At 37.3% G+C, this 22,223-nt stretch overlaps 1 protein-coding gene across 2 annotated transcripts in view; it reads right to left on the reverse strand.

The window, feature by feature from the left end:
• INVS (inversin) overlaps positions 1-22,223 on the reverse strand; it is a 77,351-nt gene that overhangs the window by 46,080 nt on the left and 9,048 nt on the right. For both annotated transcript variants that reach the window (XM_008067258.2, XM_021717177.1), the window contains 4 exons: positions 14,335-14,515; positions 11,316-11,425; positions 7,337-7,508; positions 575-730 (listed from right to left, as the gene is read on the reverse strand). In XM_008067258.2, the coding sequence (XP_008065449.2) occupies positions 575-730; positions 7,337-7,508; positions 11,316-11,425; positions 14,335-14,515 (619 nt within the window). The remainder of the gene's footprint in view (positions 1-574; positions 731-7,336; positions 7,509-11,315; positions 11,426-14,334; positions 14,516-22,223) is intronic.

Genomic DNA, 22,223 nt, shown 5'->3' on the forward strand with positions numbered 1-22,223 from the left:
CAATAAGCCTGTAAATTAGTCAGGGTAGAATCCATTCTTCCTTTACATAAAATGAAACTGAAGATCAGGAAGGTGAAGTGACTTTTCCAAAACCCAGCAACTCCTAACGTGTGGAGCTAGGAGTAGAACTCAAGGTTCCTGATGCTGGGTTGGGCATTCTTCCTTCATCCTGCTACTTGAGCTCTCTCTTAGGCAAAGTTTTATTTCAAACAGAGCATGTGTGAAGGCCTGCCTTTTAAGAATGACGAATTAGGCTGGGTACAATGGCTCATGCCTGTAATCCCAGCACGTTGGGAGGCAGAGGCAGGAGGATCGCTTGAGGCCAGGAGTTCAAGACTAGCCTGGACAACATAGTGAGACGTCGTCCCTACAAAAATCAAAAGAATTAACTGAGAGGTGGCATGTGCCTGTAGTTCCACCTACTCAGGAGACTGAGGAGAAAGAATCACCTGAGTCCAGGAGGTTGAGGCTGCAGTAGGCTGTGATCGTGCTGCTACACTCCAACCTGGGTGACAGAGTGAGACCCTAATTCAAAAAAAAGAATGACTGATTAGGAGTATTCTTATCAACTAACCTTTAATGAGTGTCTGAATCACATCTTTGTGTCCCATCTCACAGGCTCGGAAAAGTGGAGTGTGTTTCATGACATCAGTAGCATCTACTTGAGCATTATTTTCTAATAATAACTTCACGGTGCTGACATGACCAGAAAGGGCAGCGGCATGTAGGGCTAAAAGGGAAGGAAAAGAAAGTGATGAACTCTTTAATAGCAACTTCACCATTTTATTATTCTAATGGTGTATCTTCTCCTCTCTTGATTTCTCCATCATATTGGCAAGATGCAATCTTAGTCTTAAGGATTCTCTAGCTTATTTTTCACTTTTATAGATTTCTACCTTCCTTCTTATTCATACATATTACATTTCTCCCCTTCCTTCTGCCTTTCTCTTCTGTCTTTTTCCTTGTCCATCCTCTTCTTAGTTATTAGTTTATTTTCTTTTTCAAAGAGCAAACAGTGACAAAGAGAAATGATTTAAATGATGCAGGCAATTCTGCCCAACAACCCACTCAATAAACATACGTCCCTAAGGGATCATGTGACTGGAGATATCAATCTACTCTTCCTTTCACTCTTCCTTCCCTTGGTTACAGGTGCTATTCTTTGGTTGGTCTGTGTACCCCCGTGGTACTGAAAGCACGCACATCTTGCTGGACTGAGTGCATTTTTCATCCAACATGGCTTCATATACAAGCCTGGTACTTCCTCGGGGCTTAATTTAAGAAAGAGCAATTCATTGTAACATTGGAGAAAAAAACTGAGAGATGGAATTCAGTCTCCTCTCTGGTGCTTTCATAAGGGGTTTTAAAGACTAATTTTGACTGCATGCGTTTCATGTTATGCTGACCCCTGCCTATGATACTCCACTGTAGTGCTTGACTTATGCCATTAACTCTTTAGATCTGAATTAACCATGATAACACTTTGGAGGCCTGGAACAGTTCTAAGCATTTGGCTCTACAATGTCTAGAACACTGTCTCTTTCATAAAAGGTGGTCCATGGAGCAACCTGGGATGCCTATAAAAATGCAGATTTGGGGGCTAGTTCCTATTATGATGCTGGGAATTTAGCAGGGAACAAAATAGATAAGGTTACATTATAGTAGGGGTAGCAAAGCAAAGCAAAACAAAACAAAAAATATTCTCCACAATCAATAAAGTATTAGATAGTGATGAATGATACAATTAAATCAAAGGTATTTTGATATGTAGAGTAGCTGAGAGACTACTTTGTTTTTTGGTTTTTTTTTTGAGTTAGAGTCTCACTCTGTCACCTCAGCCTTCCAAGTAGCTGGAACCACAGGCATGCACTACCATAGCTCGGCTTAGTTTTTGATTTATTGTAGAGACGAGGCCTCACCAAGTTGCCCAGGCTGGTCTTGCACTCCTGGGCTCAGGCACTCCTCTTGCCTTGGCCTCCCAAAGTGTTGGGATTATAGGCTGAGACACCACGCCTGGCCTGAGGGACTACTTTGATTGGTAGTTCGGGAAAGCTTTACACAGGAACTGATATTTAAATTGAGATATGAGCCAGTAAAAAAAAAAAAAAAGAGTACTTTGGCCACAAATAACAGTTAGTACAGGACAGGAATGCCTTTGTGTGTTTAAGTAAGGCGAGGGTAGTTGTCGCAAAGTGAGCATGAGCTAAGTTAGAAAGGTGAAAAAGGCCAGATCAATAAATGGTCATATTGGTCAGAGTGATAGAAGACCCTGAAGGCCTTTAAATAAGGAAGTGATATTATCTTTATGCTTTTTTTTTTTGAGTTGGAGTCTCACTCTGTCACCCAGACTGGAGTGTAATGGCCTCTCGCGGCCACCGCAGCCTCGACCCGTTGGGCTCCGGCGATCCTTCCGCCTCAGCCTAAAATTATGCTTTAAAGATCAATCTAGGTATTCTAAGGAGAAAGTATTGCAGTAAGTTAGAAGAACATAATCAGGGATACCAGTTAACACTATTGCAGTGGACTGAAAAATGATGGTAGTTTGACTAAGGTAGTAGGAGTGGAGATGGAGAGAAATAAAACATATTTGGAATATGTTTTGGAGGCAGAGTCAATAGGACTCGCTACAGGATTTAAAACAGGATCGCTGGCCGTATAGCCTGGGAATCTGCATTTAAACAAACTCCTCTAGTAATTCTTATGTATTCCTGAGTTTGAGAACCACTGACCTAAATGGCTGAATGTAAGTTTGAACTGGCCAAGATTCAAATGAGCATGAGCGACTTCATATATCTGAAGTGCCATCATGTGGAAGAGAACACAGAGTGGAACATTCAGTTTGACAAATTTTGGCTCAATATAGGCAAGAACATTCTGATAGAGTTAGGGGAAGAGGGAAGTTAGTGGGTTTGCTATATTGGAGCTATTCAACCAGAGGATGAAAGACCATTGGTGAGAATGCTATAAGGCAGATGAAAATATAATAACTGTGATAATTCAGTGATTTTCACATCTTAAGAGCATAAGAACCCTTTCCTTCTCCAAATGAAATTTTATAAAATTCTCAACATGTAAAACAAATAAGAGTTAAGTGGCTCCTCTAACTAAACCAGGGTAAAAATTGTGCACTTGACTGTCTATTCTCTCAGCATGACTTCAGGTGCCTCTGTGGAAATCTGTCATTCTGAAGAACATAGCCTTGGGCTAGATTTAATTTTAAGGTAACTTCTAATTCTGAAATGCACAACTCTGTGATGTGGCATCAAGTATAAAATAGATATTCTATTGACAAATAGTATCAATGCCAAGTTTTTTTAAAAAGACAAAATTTCAATAAGTAAAATATTATTTTTAAAGAAAATTCCTAGCTGGGCGTGGTAGCATGTGCCTGTAGTTCCACCTACTTGGAAGGCTGAGGCAGAAGGATCACCTGAGCCCAGCAGGCCAAGGCTGCAGTGGCTGTGAGTGTGCCACTGCACTCCAGTCTGGGCAATAGAGTGAGACTTCGACTCAAAAAAAAAGAAAAAAAGAAAAAGAAAAAAAGAAAAAGAAAATTCCCTGCTTCTGACTATTTGAATTTACTTTATTTAAAAATAGTCTTTGACTTACCTATTGTTGCTCCTTTGTAAAAGTGTTGCAAGTTTATACAGGAACTTTAAATTTTTTAAAAATATTAACTTTATATTATATAAAACTTCAAACATATTCAAAAGTAGAGACAAAAGTCCAGTGAACTCAATATACAGAGGGTGCCAAAAAAGTATACATATTTTAAGAAAGGAAAAAATTGTATTAAAATTGTAATACTCAATATACACTGATAACAAAAGATAAATATCAGTCATGTTTGACTTCTACAATTACAAGAGGTGCTCAGAGTGGTTACCATCAGTGTCCAGACACTTCAGATTATAGTGAACTACTACAGGACTTGGTGCTGCGCTAGGCCTCCCGGATCTTCCCTTGTGTACATCACACACAGTACAATGTATCTCCAGCTTATCATGAATGTGTGCAACTGTCAGGCATTTTGAAGTTTCTGTAGCATACTAACACCTACATTGTCATTGTACTTCCACAACGTTCTCAAATTTCAAATACTACTTCAAAATGGTCTTGTGCTCCTCTAATGACAACTGTGCTTCTGCCATTTTTTTTGAGTCCTGTCTATCACATGGTGAGGCTAACATTCACTTGATTAATGACATTTTTGAGCAAACATCATACTACACATTGCTACTGTAATTCAATTCAACTTTGAAAAGTAATACATAGATAACATCTCTTAAAATGTGTATACTCTTTTTGGCACCCCCAGTTACTACCCAGCTGTAACAATGATCAATACATGGCTAATCTTGTTTCATCTAATTACCATCCAGTCCTCCACTTCTGATTGTTTTGGAAAGAATTCTAGAGTCATATCATTTCACCTGTAATTATTTTAGTATGTCTGGAAGACAAGGATTCTTTTTTTAAATGCACCACAGGGTCCAGTCTGGAGACAGAAACAACACAAAATATAACAGAATTCAATATGAACTGTTGGCTATGTATTGAAGAAATGCAAAGGCAAAAAGAGAACATGAAGGTATCACAGAGGAAGCAAATGCAAGAAGTAGCTACTAATCCTGGAACTGGGTGAACAAAAAGAAGAGGATGAAATTATTAAAAGCTTAAATAAGCCCTGCAGAATGAAAACTCTGACCTTTGAGGAAGAGCTCTGCTTGGCTGGTGTTGGTATCTCTGGGAAGGGTGCTCTGAGGTTGATACTGTGAATGTTGGAAAAACTTCAGAGTGAAATTAGTTATTGTCACTGAAATAAACAATCACTGCCGTGTTGAGGAAGCATTACTAGGATGATGCTGACCACAGCAGGAAACAAAAACAAGAATAGGAAGCAAACAGGAAGATGTAATCCCTTGCTCTCCTCCAGGCTTCCAATCTTCCTCTACTGCTCCCTACTGGCAGATTCTAAAAGGACAAGTGCTGGCAAAGGAAATGTGATTTGCAGAGCCCCAGGCATAGCATCACAAAGAAAGGATAAACTTGAAGTTGAGAGACGATAGCTTAGTAATTGGTATAACCATAATGTCATGATCATACCTAAAAAACATTAACAGAAATTCTGTAATATCCAGATAGTGTTCACATTTTCCTGATGGCTTTATAATTTTTTAATAGTTTGTTTATTTGAATCAGGAACCAAATAATGTTCATACATTGTTATTGGTAAGACCTCTTTTTTGGAAGGAAAAAATAAACAAACCTGTATAAGGATGATAGAGAGAAACTCATCTTCATAGATGGAAATGTTAGGAAGGCATCTCTGATATATCATAAAAATCCCCAAAAGAGAAAGAACCCAGGGAATTAATGAATGTAAGAACAATTTATGTCTGAACTCCAACCAGGGTGCATATAAGAAACTTACTTTTGGTCAAAAGGATGCACGTATCCTTGCCCATACCTTATTAAAATACATGAAAAAGTTAAACTAAAATCAAGGCAAGTGATAAAGCAGAAGAGTGCATATTAATGGAAATCTGACAAAAATGTTCAAATCATTTATAAAGTCAATGTCCTATGTGTCTGCACTATACCCTTTAGGGAACAAGATCTGCTGTAAGGCTGTGATTAAAAAATACTTTTGAAAGTTAAAGCTGGCCGGGCACAGTGGCTCAAGCCTGTAAGCCCAGCACTTTGGGAGGCTGAGGTGAGGGGATTGCCTGAGCCCACGGGTTCGAGAACAGCCTGGACAACTTGGCGAAACCTCATCTCTATAGTAAATAAAAAAATTAGCTGGGCATGGTGGTGCATGCCTATAGTTCCAGCTACTTGGAAGGCTGAGGTGGAAGGATTGCCTGAGATCAGCAGGTCAACACTGGGGTAGCCATGAGCATGCTATTGCACTCCAGCCTGGGCAATGGAGTGAGACTCCAACTCAAAAAAAAAAAAAAAAAAAAGAAAGAAAGAAGGTTAAAACCTTTATCATAATATTGAATTACCTAAAAATTCTAAATAATTTGGAAGCATTTGGAAGTTGGCAGGTAGAAAGACAGGTTGGGGGGGAAGGTTAGGGGAGAAAAAAATAATAATTTGGAGGGCATGGTGGTATCAGTACAGAGAGGAAGACTGTTAAGTATAGCAACTCCCCTCCTTTCTCTCCTCCCAGTATCTCATTAATCAGTTTTGGTGGCCAAAAAAGATCTTATTCAGGATAATGGGTTGGTGCAAATGATTCTAGTATGTTTCTACAAATAAAAAAATCTCATAACATTGAGTAGCTTATCACTGAGTTTTTAATTCTGTTCTGTGTTATTGTGCTGGTGTGTGATTTTTTTCCTTCTTTTTCTGACTTGCATTAGGATATAGTACACAAGGATGAGACCTCCGAAGTGACATTGACGGCTAAAAACTGTACTTCTTATTAACTAACACAAAGGTAAAGTCTTCTTTTATTAGAGAAAGAGATCAAAAGAAGCATCTGATAAGAACTTTTCATGCAAGGCTGACTTGAAGTTTTGAAACTTCTAGAGTCATGGGAGGTTATCTCTAAAAATGGGAGATTCAGGAGTGGTAACACTATTCAAATCTGAAAAAAGAGCAAGTAAATGAGACTGGTGAGCACACACTAAGATGTGAGCATTCCTTAAAATGTAATTCTAAATTTTTGAAAATATAATTAATAACTACTAAATATGCATCATTTTAAGGTACAGATTTATTTATTTTTACACAAAGATAAATGATAAGAGGAGTCCCCATAATTGTGGTTAAGGAACAACTGGCATTTAAAAATAGATATCACCATTCACCTGGTAGAAACATATGCTAATTTTTATTTTATTTTTTTGAGTTGGAATCTCACTCTGTCACCCAGACTGGAGTGCAGTGGCACGCTCCCGGCCACCGCAGCCTCGACCTGCTGGGCTCCGGCGATCCTTCGCCTCAGCCTTCCAAGTAGCTGGAACTACAGGCGTGAGCTACCATGCCCAGTTAAGTTTTTGATTTATTGTAGAGATGAGGTCTCGCCAAGTTGCCCAGGTGGGTCTTGAAACCGCGGGCTCAAGCAATCCACTCACCTCAGCCTCTCAAAGCACGGGATTACAGGCTGAGCCACCGAGCTTGGCTTATATGCTAATTTTAACCATAATACTTGGAAGAAATAAAGCCTTTAGAGTGATATCCTGGCAAACCCAAACTTAAAAACTGGAGATCAAAACCAAACAATATTAAATTAGAAACAATGGTATAAAGTTACTATTTTATAAATTTTATAGCATCTACACTTTGGAACCTGAATGAAAGAAATAGAATATCTACCAGTTCTTACCTGTACCTCCGTATTTGTCTGCCATGTTAATATCAATGTCAGATTTTAAGCTCAGCATAGTCCTAAGGACATCATCACTGCCTTTCCCAGCTGCCCACATAAAAGATGTTCTTCCTTCCAGGTCTGAATCATCTTTCACTGAAGGATGTTTTAAGAACACTTTAACTGTTTCCTGTAAGAAAACTTGATTTAAAAAATTGAGACTGAATAGTAACATTTTCTATGGTAACAAAAACACTTTTATAGATGACTTCCACTAAGAAGCAAAATATTTTCCCCCTACTTTTGAATCAAATGAAATTCTTTTTATGAATGACAAAAATACAATTTCCATTGAAAATTAAAATCCTCTGTCCTTATATATAGGTTTTAGTTTCCATAACACTTCAAAAATATAACCTAACTCCACCTTTTAACACTTTCAATAATTAAAAATGATTATTCTCAATCAAACTTGGAAATTTTATAGATCACTGATATTCAGAAGAAGTGACAGTTAAAAGACTTAGAAGTATTCAATGTTTATTTTTTAGTGACAAAAATGAAAATATAAGTTTTCTTGGACATTTTTTCATGCAGAGACCCCTATGTTCAGGCATACCTCCACAGATGTAGTAAATATGTTCTCTCACTGTGTGTTCTGTTACTACATTTTTACAAATAGTTAATGCATTTATTTAATACTGATTGATGGCTATCAACAAATGTAGTGTTCAACTCCTTTAAACAAATATTTATTCAGCAAGTATGATTCTTCCGTGGAATCATGAAAAAATAGGACCCTTGACAATTTGATTAGTCCTCGAAAATTTTAATTCTAGTATTCTAAATGGCCTCTTTCTTCAGAACTCAGAGTCATATAAACTTTTAGGAAGATCATAGACATTTTTGCCTGAATGCAGGTAAGATAATTTTACATAAAAATTTCCGGAGGCTGTGAGCTGATAAAAAATGTTCAGAATGGTGACTCTTAGTATTTTACAGAAAGAATTATTCAAGGGCTCATCTTACTTAGTCCTTCATTTTACAGATGAAGGTTCAAGGTCATATAAATAATGTTGGCAGATAAAGGAATAGAACTCAGGGTTAAATCACAACACTCTTTCAAATGCAACATACATTGCTTTCTAGTCTTAAAACTATTTGTTGAGTTACTGAAGTATAATAGCTTAGTGCCCCTAAGGTCTAATGTATATGCTCATTAAGTATGAGAGGGGACCAAAAAACTCCCAAAAATCCAGAATCATTTTTTGGAGGACAGGTCCCTCCCAATACAGGCATCTCCCGCTAGGTAAGTGTTCTAGAAACCCATTGGCATCAGTATATATAGCATTGTTGTAAGAGGCTGTGTTCGGCTTCAGTGAATTTTTTTGGTGATTCTTTCAGTGTATTTGCTCCTTTCATGATGGGTGATTTACACGTGCACCTGTCCACACTATGCCAAGTGTTCAGCAGTTTTTAACCAAAGTCAACATGACCCCTGTGCTCCACCCTCCCTCCCTACTCACCTGATCTTGCCCCAGCAACTTTTTTGTTTGTTTCCCCAGATGAAAAATGTCCTCAAAGGGAAACATTTTTGATGATGTGGAAGAAGTGAAACAAAAAATGGCAGAAACACTAAAAGGCATCACAACTGATGAGTTCAAAAACTGTTTTGAGCAGTGGAAAAAGCTTCTCAATAGGTGTATTGCATCACATGGAGAGTACTTTGAAGGTGACTGGAGTTTAAATATGTAAGAATAAAAGCACAGTTTTTATAAATAAATGCTGGGTTTTTGTGGGGCTTTGTACATCTGAAGAAATATCTTAAAAGTTGGTGATTTCTGGGGGTTTGCAACTAGTTTGCAAACATTTCTTTGTTAAGTATGTATGTTTTTTTTTTTCTCTCTTTCTTTTTTTTTGAGTCAGAGTCTAGTTGCCCAGGCTGGAGTGCAGTCGCATGATCACAGCTACCACAGCCTCGACCTGCTGGGCTCAAGTGATCCTTCTACTTCAGCCTTCCAAGTAGCTGGGACTACAGGTGCCTGCTACCACGCCCAGCTGATTTTTTGATTTATTGTAGAGATGACATCTTGCCATGTTGCCCTGGCTGACCTTGAACTCCTGGGCTCAAGTAATCCTCTTGTCTCAGTCTCCCAAAGTGCTGGGATTATAGGCGTGAGCCACCATGCCCAGCCTATTCAGTATGTTTTTTCTTAATGATGAATGTTTTCAGGGTTTTGTGTGTATATGTGTGTGTTTCAAGAAGATAGTTGCAATTTTTTGAGGGCAAGGAGATCAAGGGGCTCGAAACTGAGCTTAGAAAATTTGAATAATTATTAAAAAATCAACTCTGGAACTGGCAGATTATCCAAAGCAAATATGGTGATCATGACACTGCACTCCAGCCTGGGTGACAGAGTCACACCCTATCTAAAAAACAAACAAAAACCCAAAACCAAACCAAAATGAAACAAAACTTTAGGGCTGGGAGCAGTGGCTCAAGCCTGTAATCCCACCACTTTGGGAGGCTGAGGTGAAAGAATTGCCTGAGCCCAGGGGTTAGGGGTTTGAGACCAGCCTGGGCAACTTGGTGAGACCTCATCTCTACCACATATCAAAAAAACTAGCCAGGCATGGTAGCACATGCCTATAGTTCTGGCTACTTGGAAGGCTGAAGTGGAAGGACTGCCTGAGCCCAGCGGGTTGATGCTGGGGTGGCCGTGAGTGTGCCACTGCACTCCAGCCTGGGTGATAGAGTAAGACTCTGACTAAAAAAAAAATCCACAAAAAAACAAACAAAAAAAAACTTTATGTGGTAAATTGAACACATTTTTAGGAATTCCAAGAAGGGGAAGGACTATAGGTATAGTTGTTCTGGATACCAGAGAGTAAGAAGATAAGCTATTTTAGCCATCTGAGTATTTAATAGAGCATTTGGAGAGGTCAGGAAGGTGAAATTGTACTATGTTGGTGATAGTATTATTATCATTTAATAAAACTATATATACTCAGACAGAAGGCGGCAAAATCTGCTTTAATGTATTCCCTTTTGATAAATCACTGGTTCTTGATAGCCATTCATACTCAGGAGGCTGAAGTAGCCAAGACACTGTTATGTTTCTGGGTAGATTGAGGACACAGTGGATGAGAGAGCACTTTGTAAACTGTAAAAAGTATAAAGGAAGCACTATCAATAATACTCAGTATTTTTGGAATCATTCATTTTTGTGTTCTCAGATGTATAATATATATAATTATCACTAGTACATTCTATTATGTATTCTAAAAATACAATCTATGTCTTGAGTAACTGCTCTATGCCAAGGTATACAGTAGGCACTTGTCATAAATTTTCTCTAATCTTTATAATAATCCTGAAATAAAATGTATAATTATCCTCATTTTACATATGAAGAAAGTAAGACTCAGAGAGTTAAGAAACTTGTGTAAGGTCATACAGCTTAGCAAACTGCAAAGCCAGAATTCTAGCCAGGGTTCTTCTAGTTTCAAAGTCTGCTTTCAGGATAATACAGATTGCTGACCACTAAAATATCCTTAGTGCACATTGCTTTCAGAACAATTACAGATTGCTGAACACTAAGATGTCCATAGTGTTATAAAAGTAACAAAAAGATGAAGTACTATTATAGTAAAGTAAAATGTTATACTGAATAGTACAATAAAAGCTATAACAACCTTACAAAAAATCAGACTAGCAGTTGCATCACCATCAGAGTTAACAGCATGAACAATTGTTAAAAGATAATTGCTACACAAACATAGACAAATGAGAGTATGTAAAACTGGTGAAATTTGAATAAGGTTAGTGGGCTGTATGAATTTTCTACTTATGACACTGTACTAGATATTACCATTAGGGTATAGTGCACAAAGGATATGTGGATTATTATTGTATTATTTCTTACAACTGTGTGTGAATCTACAATTATATAAAAATAAAAAATTAATTAAGAACAAGGGGAATTGTTTTACTTACGGCAAAGTTACTCTGAGCTGCATAGTGTAAGGGTGTGGCTCCTTGGCTATCAGATGGGATAGTTCCAGACTTATTTCTTTCTAAAAGGAGGTGGACAATTTGTGCATGGCCTACGAAAAGACACAAAATTGTAATTATCATATACAAAGGATATTAATTTATAATCTATTGAGAGAGGTTGGCTAGGTGTAGTGGCTCAGCTCGTAATCCCAGAACTTTGGGAGGCTGAAGCAAGAGGATTGCCTGAGCTTGGGGGTTCAAGACCAGCCTGGGCAACTTGGTGAGACCTTGTCTCTACAATAAATCACAAAAACTAGCTGGGTGTGGTGGCGTGCATCTGTAGTTCCAGCTACTTGGAAGGCTGAGGCGGAAGGATCGCCTAAGCCCAGGAGGTCATGGTTGTGGTGGCCATGAGCATGCCACTGTATTCCAGCCTGGGCGACAAAGAGTGAGATTCCAGCTCAAAAAAAAAAAAAAAATCTATTGAAAGAGGTAAGAAAAACCACCAACACATAACACATCATTCAAAAAGGTTTCTGAATAGGAGCCTCCAAAGCAATGCCTTCTAGCGTCTCACTAACATAATACTATCAGGTAGAAAAAAGGAGAAAACTTACAACACTAAAAACTTAATGGTTCAATCAGGAAGAAAATGACATTAATTATTGTCAGACGGAGAGAATCCACATTAGGTATCACCTCACTGGTTCCCTGGCTTCACTTTCTAAAACTGCCTGTAACAAAGGAGGGAAGGTGCTTTAGAAGAGGCCTTCTTAGCTTTCACTCACCCTAGTTTCATGGTCCCATTGCCCAACCAACCAGACCTGCACAGCTATTCTCTTCTACTGTTCAGGTAGACAAACTATAACACAGCCTCTTCCGTCGGAGGCCTCCTATCCATTCCCTCTAATCTCCCTGCCCCAATCTTCTAACATCCAGGGCAGTAATTTCAAATCCCCGAAAATGAGTGGGCAGTTGTGATGAGGTAATGGTGAGTACAATACTCTGCAGTGCATTTTGGAGGATGAGAACAAGTGCAGAACTGTAGAAAAGATCAAAGAATAAACACACCTGGTAACAGTATACATAGAAAACCTGAATTTCATACACTCTATTGCTTCAGTGAATTGTGGAACCAGGCAATGAAGAACAAGGATACACTGCATGACAGCCAGGCAGAAAAAAGTAATTTATTTGACTGGGAGTTGTGCTCATCTGTTTGCTCTCAGATATAGCTTAAGATTGAGTTCTCCACAACATAAATGTAGGATTGAAGACAATCTATGCCACATAGCTAATCTAAATGCATTTCATCTTGTTTGAGAAATAAAGAGAAAAATTCAGTAAAGATTACATGAAAACATACTATAGGACAGGGAAAAAGGAACACTACCAGAAAGATAAAGAGCATACCTCTGAAAATGATCTAGAGAAGGATCCAGAGGAAAATTTCAGGAAATTGTCATCCTCAACTTACTGCAAAAAGAGATGACTTCTATGAAACAGAAACAGAATATTCTAAGAAGAAAACAGTCTGAAATAAAAAGATAATGTAAGAAAATGAAAGAAAAGTACGACGAAATACAAAGAAAAATGGGTAAGAGAAGGAAACAAAAATACAATCTAAAATATACCATATAAGAGGCAGAAAGAAAGCAGAATATATGGAACAAAAAGACATTTAGTGATATGAAGACAAATTTGCCAAGTATGTCCAGAGTTCAGAGGAAAAGGAAAAAGGGATAAAATCACACAGTTAAATGAAATCTAAATAATGATAAATCTGATTATCAAGGTGAATGCAAACACAGAAATCATTTTCAAAAGAGACAATGTATAATTTTAAAATTAAGATCAAAATGATAATAATAGGGGTATATCAGATTATATCAACAAGCACTAAAATATTGATGAGTAGTTGCTAAATTCTTTGTCTTAAACAGGTAGGAATCAATAGATACAGTTTTCCTCTTGCCGACTCAGGTTTAAAATAGTTTATGATCATATTTTAAAATAACTACTTTTAAGCCTTCCTAAAAACATTATGCAATTCAAACAAAATAAAAAGCCTGATCTATATACCAAAAGGCAGAAAGCAAAGGAAATAGTAAAAAAAAAACCCAACAAAAATCAAAACTAAGAAAAAAACCTGAAAATACAAATATAAGAGAGCAGAATAGCAAAAAAAGGGCCCAAACTATTTATCATATAATAAAGATTATTAATGGGTAAAACTCCTTCACTAAAAGAGAAAGACTCTGAGATTTGCCCTAAATAAAAAAAAAATCCAACTCTCTCTCTTTCAACTATAAAAAAGTAACCTTCAAAAAGGTTAGTTAAAGGCATAGTGGGATAATATAAAGAAAAAGGCCAAATATCATAGTATTAGCACAAACATAAAATTAATGACTTTCTCAAAAATACAGGCATTAAGTATAAAAAGAGGATTATGTTACATTTACATGTCAATGAATGCATATTACTTTTATAACAAAAATGACAAGTTAAGACATGATGCTAGCCAGACTCAGTGGCTCAGGCCGTAATTCCAGCACTTTGGGAGGCCAACGTGAGTGGATTGCCTGAGCCATGGGTTCGAGACCAGCTCGGATAACATGGCGAGACCTCGTCTCTACAATAAATCAAAAAATTAGCCGGATATGGTAGTGCGCGCCTATGGTTTTGGCTACTTGGAAGGCTGAGGCAAAAGGATTGCTGGAGCCCAGCAGGTTGAAGCTGGGGTAGCTGTGAATGTGCTACTGCACTCTAGCCTGGGGGACGGAGTGAGATTCCAACTCAAAAAAAAAAAAAAAGACATGATGTTGAAATTAAGGCTAGTATTTAACAGCAACTAAATTTATATTACTATAATTTAATTTAGTTTATAAAATAATAAAATATATCAGTTAGAAATTAAAATGATTAAATAGGAAGTGGACGCTAACAGGGGAAGAGAAGGCATATAAATTTTCCTGTACCCACGCAGTTCCTTCTACTGTTGATCCTTTGATTCACATACCTAGTAAAGCTGCCCAGTGAAGTGGAGTTCGAAATAAGTTATCATAAGATGTTATATTGCAGCTTTCATATGAGGTCAAGACATCAACCACTGTCAGATTCCCATCAGCAACTGCGAAGTGAAGAGGTGTTCGACCCTCATAGTCTTGCCAGTTCAGTAAAGACTCCGTTGGAGCAGCATCCTATTTTTAAGGAACCAAAGACTTCAGACAAACATGGAATCCTCAATAAATTACACTAAGTATAAGTATTAACTGAGGAATTTTCTAAATAAAACCTCTTTATTTTCAGCACAAGTAAAGTGATAAATCCAGGAAAAAGTAGAGCCTAAATCTTTAAAAGTTTATTTTCATATTTAACTATAAAAAGTACAGAATGGAATATAATTGCCACTATATACTATACTTAGATTAAATATAATAACCACCACACACCATATCTAGATTAAAAAGGTATCAATATTCTACTTGATGTGCTTTTGTTTCTATTATGCATTCAGCTAAAGCTGTATGTTTTATACTTTTGTACATCCATAAAGATACATAACTTTTGTGTGTTTTCAATATTTACATTATGGTAATATACGTTTATATTCTTTGGCAACTTTTTCTTTCAACCCTATACTTTGGGTATCTATGTTGGTACTAGTTCAATTATTGAGGTGCATAAATAAACCTGATTTAATTATCTATTTTCCCACTGAGAGACAATTAGTTTATTCCCATTTTTCTCACTCTTACGAATAATACTGCAATTAATGTCTCCTTTAAATGTGCTCCTTGTAGCACATGTGTGAGATTTTTCTCTAACCTTGAAAACTAGAAGAGAAATTGCTGAGTACAAGGGTATCTGTATCTTGAAATAGGTACTGTCATACTACTCTCCAAATATAATAGTTGTAACCAATTAACACACCCATAACAATGTGTAAAAATTTGTTATTGTCCCACATGCTGGCACAAATTAATCACTTGGTATTATCAAGTTTACTATATTTTTTCCTTTATGGTTATGAAAGACATTTTCATTGCTGTTTTAACTTGCAGTTCATGTGAGCTTTCTAAAATCGTGTATATTTGTGATTCAGTTTGATTTCTCTGTAAGCTGACAGTTATTCACTTTTCTATTGGTTCTTTACTGTAGATAATAAAATTACCAGGCAGGTTGGAAAAAAAAACTTTTAGAAGTGAAAAATATAATTATTAATATTAAGAACTCAATGGATAGGGTAAACTACAGATTAGATTCAGCTACAGAAAGACTTAGTAAACTGGAAAACAGATCTGTTGTAATTATCCAGGATGTAGCAGAGAGATGAAATGGAAATACAAAAGAGAAGTTAAAGGACATGAAGGATAAAATAAAAGGTATAAAATATATAAAATTGAAGACCCTAAAGGCAAGAATATGGAGAATGGAGGAGAGGCAATATCTAAAGACAAAAATGATATATTTTCTGGAACTGAGAGACAATAATCCAAGTAAGATTTTCAAAAATGCACTGGTGTGGCTGTGAGTGTGCCACTGCACTCCAACCTGGGTGATGGAGTGAGACTCCAACTAAAAAAAAAAAAAAATTTTAAAAATGGCCACACCTAGACACACTGTAATAAAATTGTAGAATGCCAATTAAGAGAAAAGTTTAAAAGTAGTCTGAAACTCAAATGTCCTGAAAAGAAAAAAAAACCAAACAGCCCCTTTATAAAGTGGGCAAAAGATATAAATAGACACTTCTCAAAAGAAGACACATAAACAGTCAACAGATACATGAAAAAATGCTCAGCCTCACTGGTCATCAAAGAAATGTAAATTAAAACCACACTGAGGTACCACTTAACTCCAGTCAGGATGGCCACCATCAATAACTCAAAAAACATCAGATGCTGCAGAGGATGTGGGGAAAAAGGGAGCACTTTTACACTGTTGGTGGGAGTGTAAACTAGTAGTACAACCTCTGTGGAAAACAGTTTGGCGATTCCTGAAAGATCTAAAAACCGACCTCCTATACAAATCCGCAATACCCCTACTGGGAATACACCCAGAGGAACTCAGATCATTCCATGAAAAAGATATTTGCACACACATGTTTACTGCAGCATTATTTACAATAGCAAAAACATGGATCCAACTTTGCTACCCAAGAGAAATAGATTAAAAAAGTGGTAAAGATACATGATGGAATATTTCGCAGCCATAAAGGACAAAATTATGAACTTCGCAGCAACTTGGATAGACTTAGAGGGTGTAATACTGAGCGATCTAACACAGAAACAAAGAACTGAGTACCACATGTTCTCACTCATAGGCAGATGTTGAACAGTTATAATACTATTAGGAAGGGATTGGCAGTAGCAGTGGGAAACTGCCAGGGGGTGGGGGTGGGATGGCACAGCTCATCAACAAGGGTACCTGCATAATAAACATTTGTATACCTAACCCTGAATTGCACCCCACATCTTTAAAATTAAAAATTTAAAAAAGAATATAAGTATATTCTTATAACTAAAGACCTGAAAAACTAAAAATAAATAAACGGTAAATTAAAGAAAAAAATTTAAAAAGCAATCTGACAAAACTGTCTTTCAGAAAAGAAGGGGATATAAAGACATTCTGTCTCTCTCTCTGTCTCTCTCAATGCATAGGGTAAACTACACACACCCCAAAAAGAGTTTGTCCCCAGAAGTCTTACTCTTAAAAAAAAAGTTAAAAGCAAATCTTCAATCAAAAAAGGAAATGATAAAAGAAGGAATCTTGGAGCATCAGGACAAAAGAACAATAAAAAGAGCAGAAATATGGAAACAGAGAAGCTGGATCACCCATATATAGCTGGCAGGAATGTCAAGTGGTACAGCCACACTGGAAAATAGTTAGGCTATTTCTCAAAAAACTAAACATGTGTAAGTCCAAACTCATCTACTTGTGTACATTGAATATGTACAGGTTTTTGCATATGAATTACTACAGTTTGAAAGTGTCCCCTCCAAAATTCAAGTGTTGCCAATGTGATAGTATTAAGAGATGGGGCCTTTAAGAGGTAATTAGGGTATGAGGGCTCCTCCTTCACTAATTGGATTAAGACTCTTATAAAAGAGGCTTCACACATTCTTCAAGTTTGCCCTTCCATCTTCTGCCATGTGAGGATACAGCATTCTTCCTCTCCAGAAGATGCAGCCCTCACCAGACAAACCTGCCAGTACCTTGATCTTGGACTTCCCAGCTTCCAGAACTGTGGGAAAATAAGTTTCTGTTCTTTATAAATTATCCAGATTGTAGTACTTTGCTATAGCAACAAAATGGACTAAGACATCAATTATATCTCAATAAAGATGTTTTCTAAAAGCTAAACATGCCATTAACACACAACCAGTAGTCGTACTAAAAAATGAAAGCTTATATTTACACATTGAATAAATTATTCATAACAGCTTTATTCCTAATAGTTAAAAACTGGAAAAAATTTCCTTGAATGGATGAATGGTTAAACCACAGTATACCTTTACTATGAAAGAGTACTCAGCAATAGAGAGGAAGGAACAATTCACACACACAACCTGGTTGAATCTCTAGGGATTTATGTTGAATAAAAAAAGCCAGTACCAAAAGCATTCATTTATATAACAATATTGTAGTGATGACATTATAGAGCTGGAGGAGAGATGATCACTCTTGCCAAAGGTTAGGGATGAAAGGGAGATGGGTTTGATTGTAAAAGAATAATATGAGTGAAACTTCTGGAGATGGAACCATTCTGTATCTTGACTATAATGGGACCTTCTCATATGATAAAAGTACAAAGAACTAAATTCACAGACACACAAATGAATACAGTTATAGTCTCACAAGATGCTATCATTAGGGAAAATTGGGTAAATGGTATCTCTGTATTATTTCTTGCAACTATATGTGAAACCATAATTACTAAAATTTTTAATTTAAAAAAAAACAGCCTGAGAGAAAAGATAAATCATCTATAAAGGAATGACAATTTACCAATAACATACTCCTCAAGTGCAATAATAAAAGGCAGAGAAAAGTAGCAAAAGAATATCCTGAAAGGATTGTGTACACAGGAAAACTATTTTTTCAAGAGTAAGGTTGAAAGACAGAAATTCTTAACCATTAAAAACAAAGCGTTTACCACCAAAAGATCTGTGCTAAAGGAAGGCTAAGAACTATATTTCAGGAGGTTAGATAATGACTCTAGAAGGAAATTTGAGATTGAAGGAAAAAAATGCAGAGCAAAGAAATTAGTTAACATGGAAGTAAAAGAAAATAATCATTGCATGTACAAAACAATAATTTTAAAAGTCTAGTTTGTGTTTTAAAAACAAATATGGTCAAGTATTGGATTATCTTAGCATGTAAACTAGAAGTCGGGACAGAGTAATTAAAAAAACCTCAGATAATCTATTGATAAGTAATCATAATTAATAAGGAGTTTAGCAAATTGGTTAGTTATATAATCAATGAACAAAAGTATCAATTGTATTCCTTGTTACAATCAATTGTATTGTTATACACATGTAACAATTAGTTAAATGTATATTCTAGATATGTTAAAAATAATCAAAGCAGCACTATTTGTAAATAGCAAAAAATGAAGTAGTCAAAATATCTGTCAATAACAGAATGAATAATGTGTGGTTTATTCATAAAATAAAATACTTCATAGCAGTAAAAATTAATACATTAGGCTGGGCGCAGTGGTTCATGCCTATAATCCCAGCACTTTGGAAGGTCAAGGTGAGAGGATTGCTTGAACCCAAGGGTTTGAGACCAGCCTGGGCAACTTGGCGAGCCCTCATCTCTACAATAAATCATAAAACTAGCCGGGCATGGTGGCGCACGCTTGTAGTTCCAGCTACTTGGAAGGCTGAAGTATTCCCTAAGCCCTGCAGGTTGAGGCTGCAGTGGCCATGAGAATGCCATTGCACTACCGCCTGGGTGACAGAGTAGGACTCCAACTCAAAAAACAAAAAATAAAAAATTAATGCATTACAGCTATATACAGCAAAATCACCAGCATGAGACTGAGCAAGAAAAGCACACAGCAAAAGAATACATACAATATAATTCCATGTATATAAAATTCAAAAACATTAGAAAATAAGCAGTATATTATTTAAGGATACAAATAAATGTGGTAAAATGTAATAAAATCAGTGGAATGATAAACACAATATTGAGGATAGCAATTGCCTCTGAGAAAGGTGATAATATAATGGTGCTGAGAAATACCCTACTCAAGGGGCTTTCAAAGGTGATGGTAATATATTTTTTTTGTTTTGTTTTTTTTTGTAAGTATATACTATTCTTATTTATTATATTAAAAGTTTTTCTCATGGCTAGTTCAAGGAAACCCTACTTTGATACTTTGCCTGCTGTCTTTTTTTTTTTTTTCTTTCATTAATCAGTATTTTTTATTATGGTTTTGTGGGGTACAGTTAAGGGTTAGGTGTACAATGACGTTTCATTCAGGCACCCTGTAGATAAGAAGTGTTTTCCCATCCCCCGACAGATATTTGCTACTGTTAATCCCATCCCCCTCCCCTCCATAGTTTCCCAGTACCATCCGTCATTTTCTCATAGTATTGCATTGGATGTTCAAGGTCCATTATATGAGTGAGAACATGTGATATTCGGATTTTTGTTTTTGTGAGAGGTCACTCAGTATTATAGACTCTAGTTCCATCCAGGTTGCAGCGAAATTCATGATTTTATTCTTTTTTATGGCTGCGTAGTATTCCATCGTGTATATGTACCACATTTTTTTAATCCAGTCCTCTTTTGATGGGCAGCATGGTTGTTTCCAGGTTCTTGCTATTGTGAACAATGCTGCGATAAACATACGTGTGCAGGTATCTTTTTTATAGAGTGATTTGTGTTCTTCAGGGTATATTCCCAGTAGGGGGATTGCAGGGTCATATGGAAGGTCAATTTTTAGAGCTTTTAGGAATCGCCACACTGCTTTCCACAGAGGTTGCACTAGTTTACACTCCCACCAACAGTGTAGAAGTGTTCCCTTTTCACCACACCCTCTCCAGCAGCTGTTATTTTTTGAGTTGTTGATAATTGCCATTCTGACTGGAGTTAGGTGGTATCTCAGTGTGGTTTTGATTTGCATCTCCCTGATGATTAGTGAGGTTGAGCATTTCTTCATGTGTTTGTTGGCTGCTCGAATGTCTTCTTTTGTGAAGTGTCTGTTCATGTCTTTTGCCCATTTTATAATGGGGTTGTTTGTTTTCTTCTTTTCAGTACGTTTCAGTTCCTTGTAGATCCAGGATGTTAAGCCTTTGTCAGACCTAGAGTTGGCAAATACTTTTTCCCAGTCTGTAGGCTGTCTCCCTGCTCTCTTGATGGTTTCTTTGGCTTTGCAGAAGCTTGTCAGTTTAATAAGGTCCCATTTGTCTATCTTCTCTCTTAAGTCCTGTGGGTTTCGGGTTTTGTACAGGAATTGGATGCCAGTTCCGATTTCCATGAGAGTATTTCCTTCCTTTTCTAAGGTTCTTATGGTTTGAGGTTTTACATTTAGGTCTCTGATCCATTTGGAGTTAACCTTTGTGCATGGGGATAGATAGGGGTCCTGTTTCAATCTTCTGCATGTGGTCAGCCAATTTGGTAATATATTTTAAAAATATATTTTAATCAGAATCAGACATTTAATGGTAATAAAAACATTCCATATATGGTTCTTCTTTTCTGAAGCTCATGAACTTAAAACCCAAATATGACAAAAGCATTTTTCAGAATTATTTTGTCCAGTTTCCCCCAAACCAAAGATCAAAAAGTAATAATGTAAAAAATTAAGGTCCAGGTGTTTTAAAATCATATCACAGCTAATGACTAACTATTTGTTCACTGGCAACTTTGATTCCAGCCTGAAAGTTGCTTTAACTTAGAACTTGCTGTTGAACTATTGGTTAGTTATTAGTTTCCTGGGTGATTGTCCCTGAAGTGATTAAGCCACGCTCTGGGAACACATTAGGCACTTTAAGTGGAGTGGTTACCGTTCCCAGATTGGGTACCATGTTTGGCTCTCACAAAAACAAGGTAAAAAACTTAGTTGAATGGAATGCTCTGTGATTGTGTGCTCTTGGGGTCAGGTCTTGGGAACTTGGAGCATTTGCGTGACCATGTGTACCAGGTGCTCTGGAGAGTGCTGAGAACTGGCAACCAGGCTGTTTCATTTCTGCACTTGCTGTGAACTTGGGCACAATGGCCCACTCAGATTTTTGCTCTGGTGTCTCGAATGGCAGCCCTTCAACATAGAGTGATGCTCCAAGTATTTAAAGAGTGCTAGGCACAGGTAGTGACACTCAAAACAGATGCATGTAAACAACTGGTCAACCTGCAATGGTGACTGTTGGCGGGACGATTGGCCATGTGATGAGGGAGCAGACATGTCTCCACAGGCTCAGCATGCCACTCTCTGTCTTGTCGCACAAGTCCCCTCCCCAGTTGGCCTCTTCCACATGTTTTCCCGCAGTGACGGCTTCTATAGTGCAAGGGCTTCTGCCGCTGCTGTGTCCTCCTCTGCAATCTCTCTGTCCTCGTCGGGGGCATGGGCATCCTTCTCCTTGGCTATTTTTTATTTTTAAGTTGGAGTCTAACCCTGTCACCCAGGCTGGAGTGCAGTAGTATGCTCATGGCCACCACAGCCTCGGCCTCCTGGGCTCAGGTCATCCTTCTGCCTCAACCTTCCAAGTAGCTGGAACTACAGGCATGCACCTCCATGGCTGGCTAATTTTTAAAAAGTTTATTGTAAGCCGGGCTCGGTGGCTCAGCCTGTAATCCCGCGCCTTTGGGAGGCTGAGGTGAGTGAATTGCCTGAGCCCGCGGGTTCGAGACCCACCTGGGCAGCGAGACCTCATCTCTACTATAAATCAAAAA

This window comes from Carlito syrichta, unplaced genomic scaffold (genome assembly GCF_000164805.1).
Source record: "Carlito syrichta isolate Samal-C Ts95f unplaced genomic scaffold, Tarsius_syrichta-2.0.1 Scaffold309451, whole genome shotgun sequence".
NCBI lineage: Eukaryota > Metazoa > Chordata > Mammalia > Primates > Tarsiidae > Carlito > Carlito syrichta.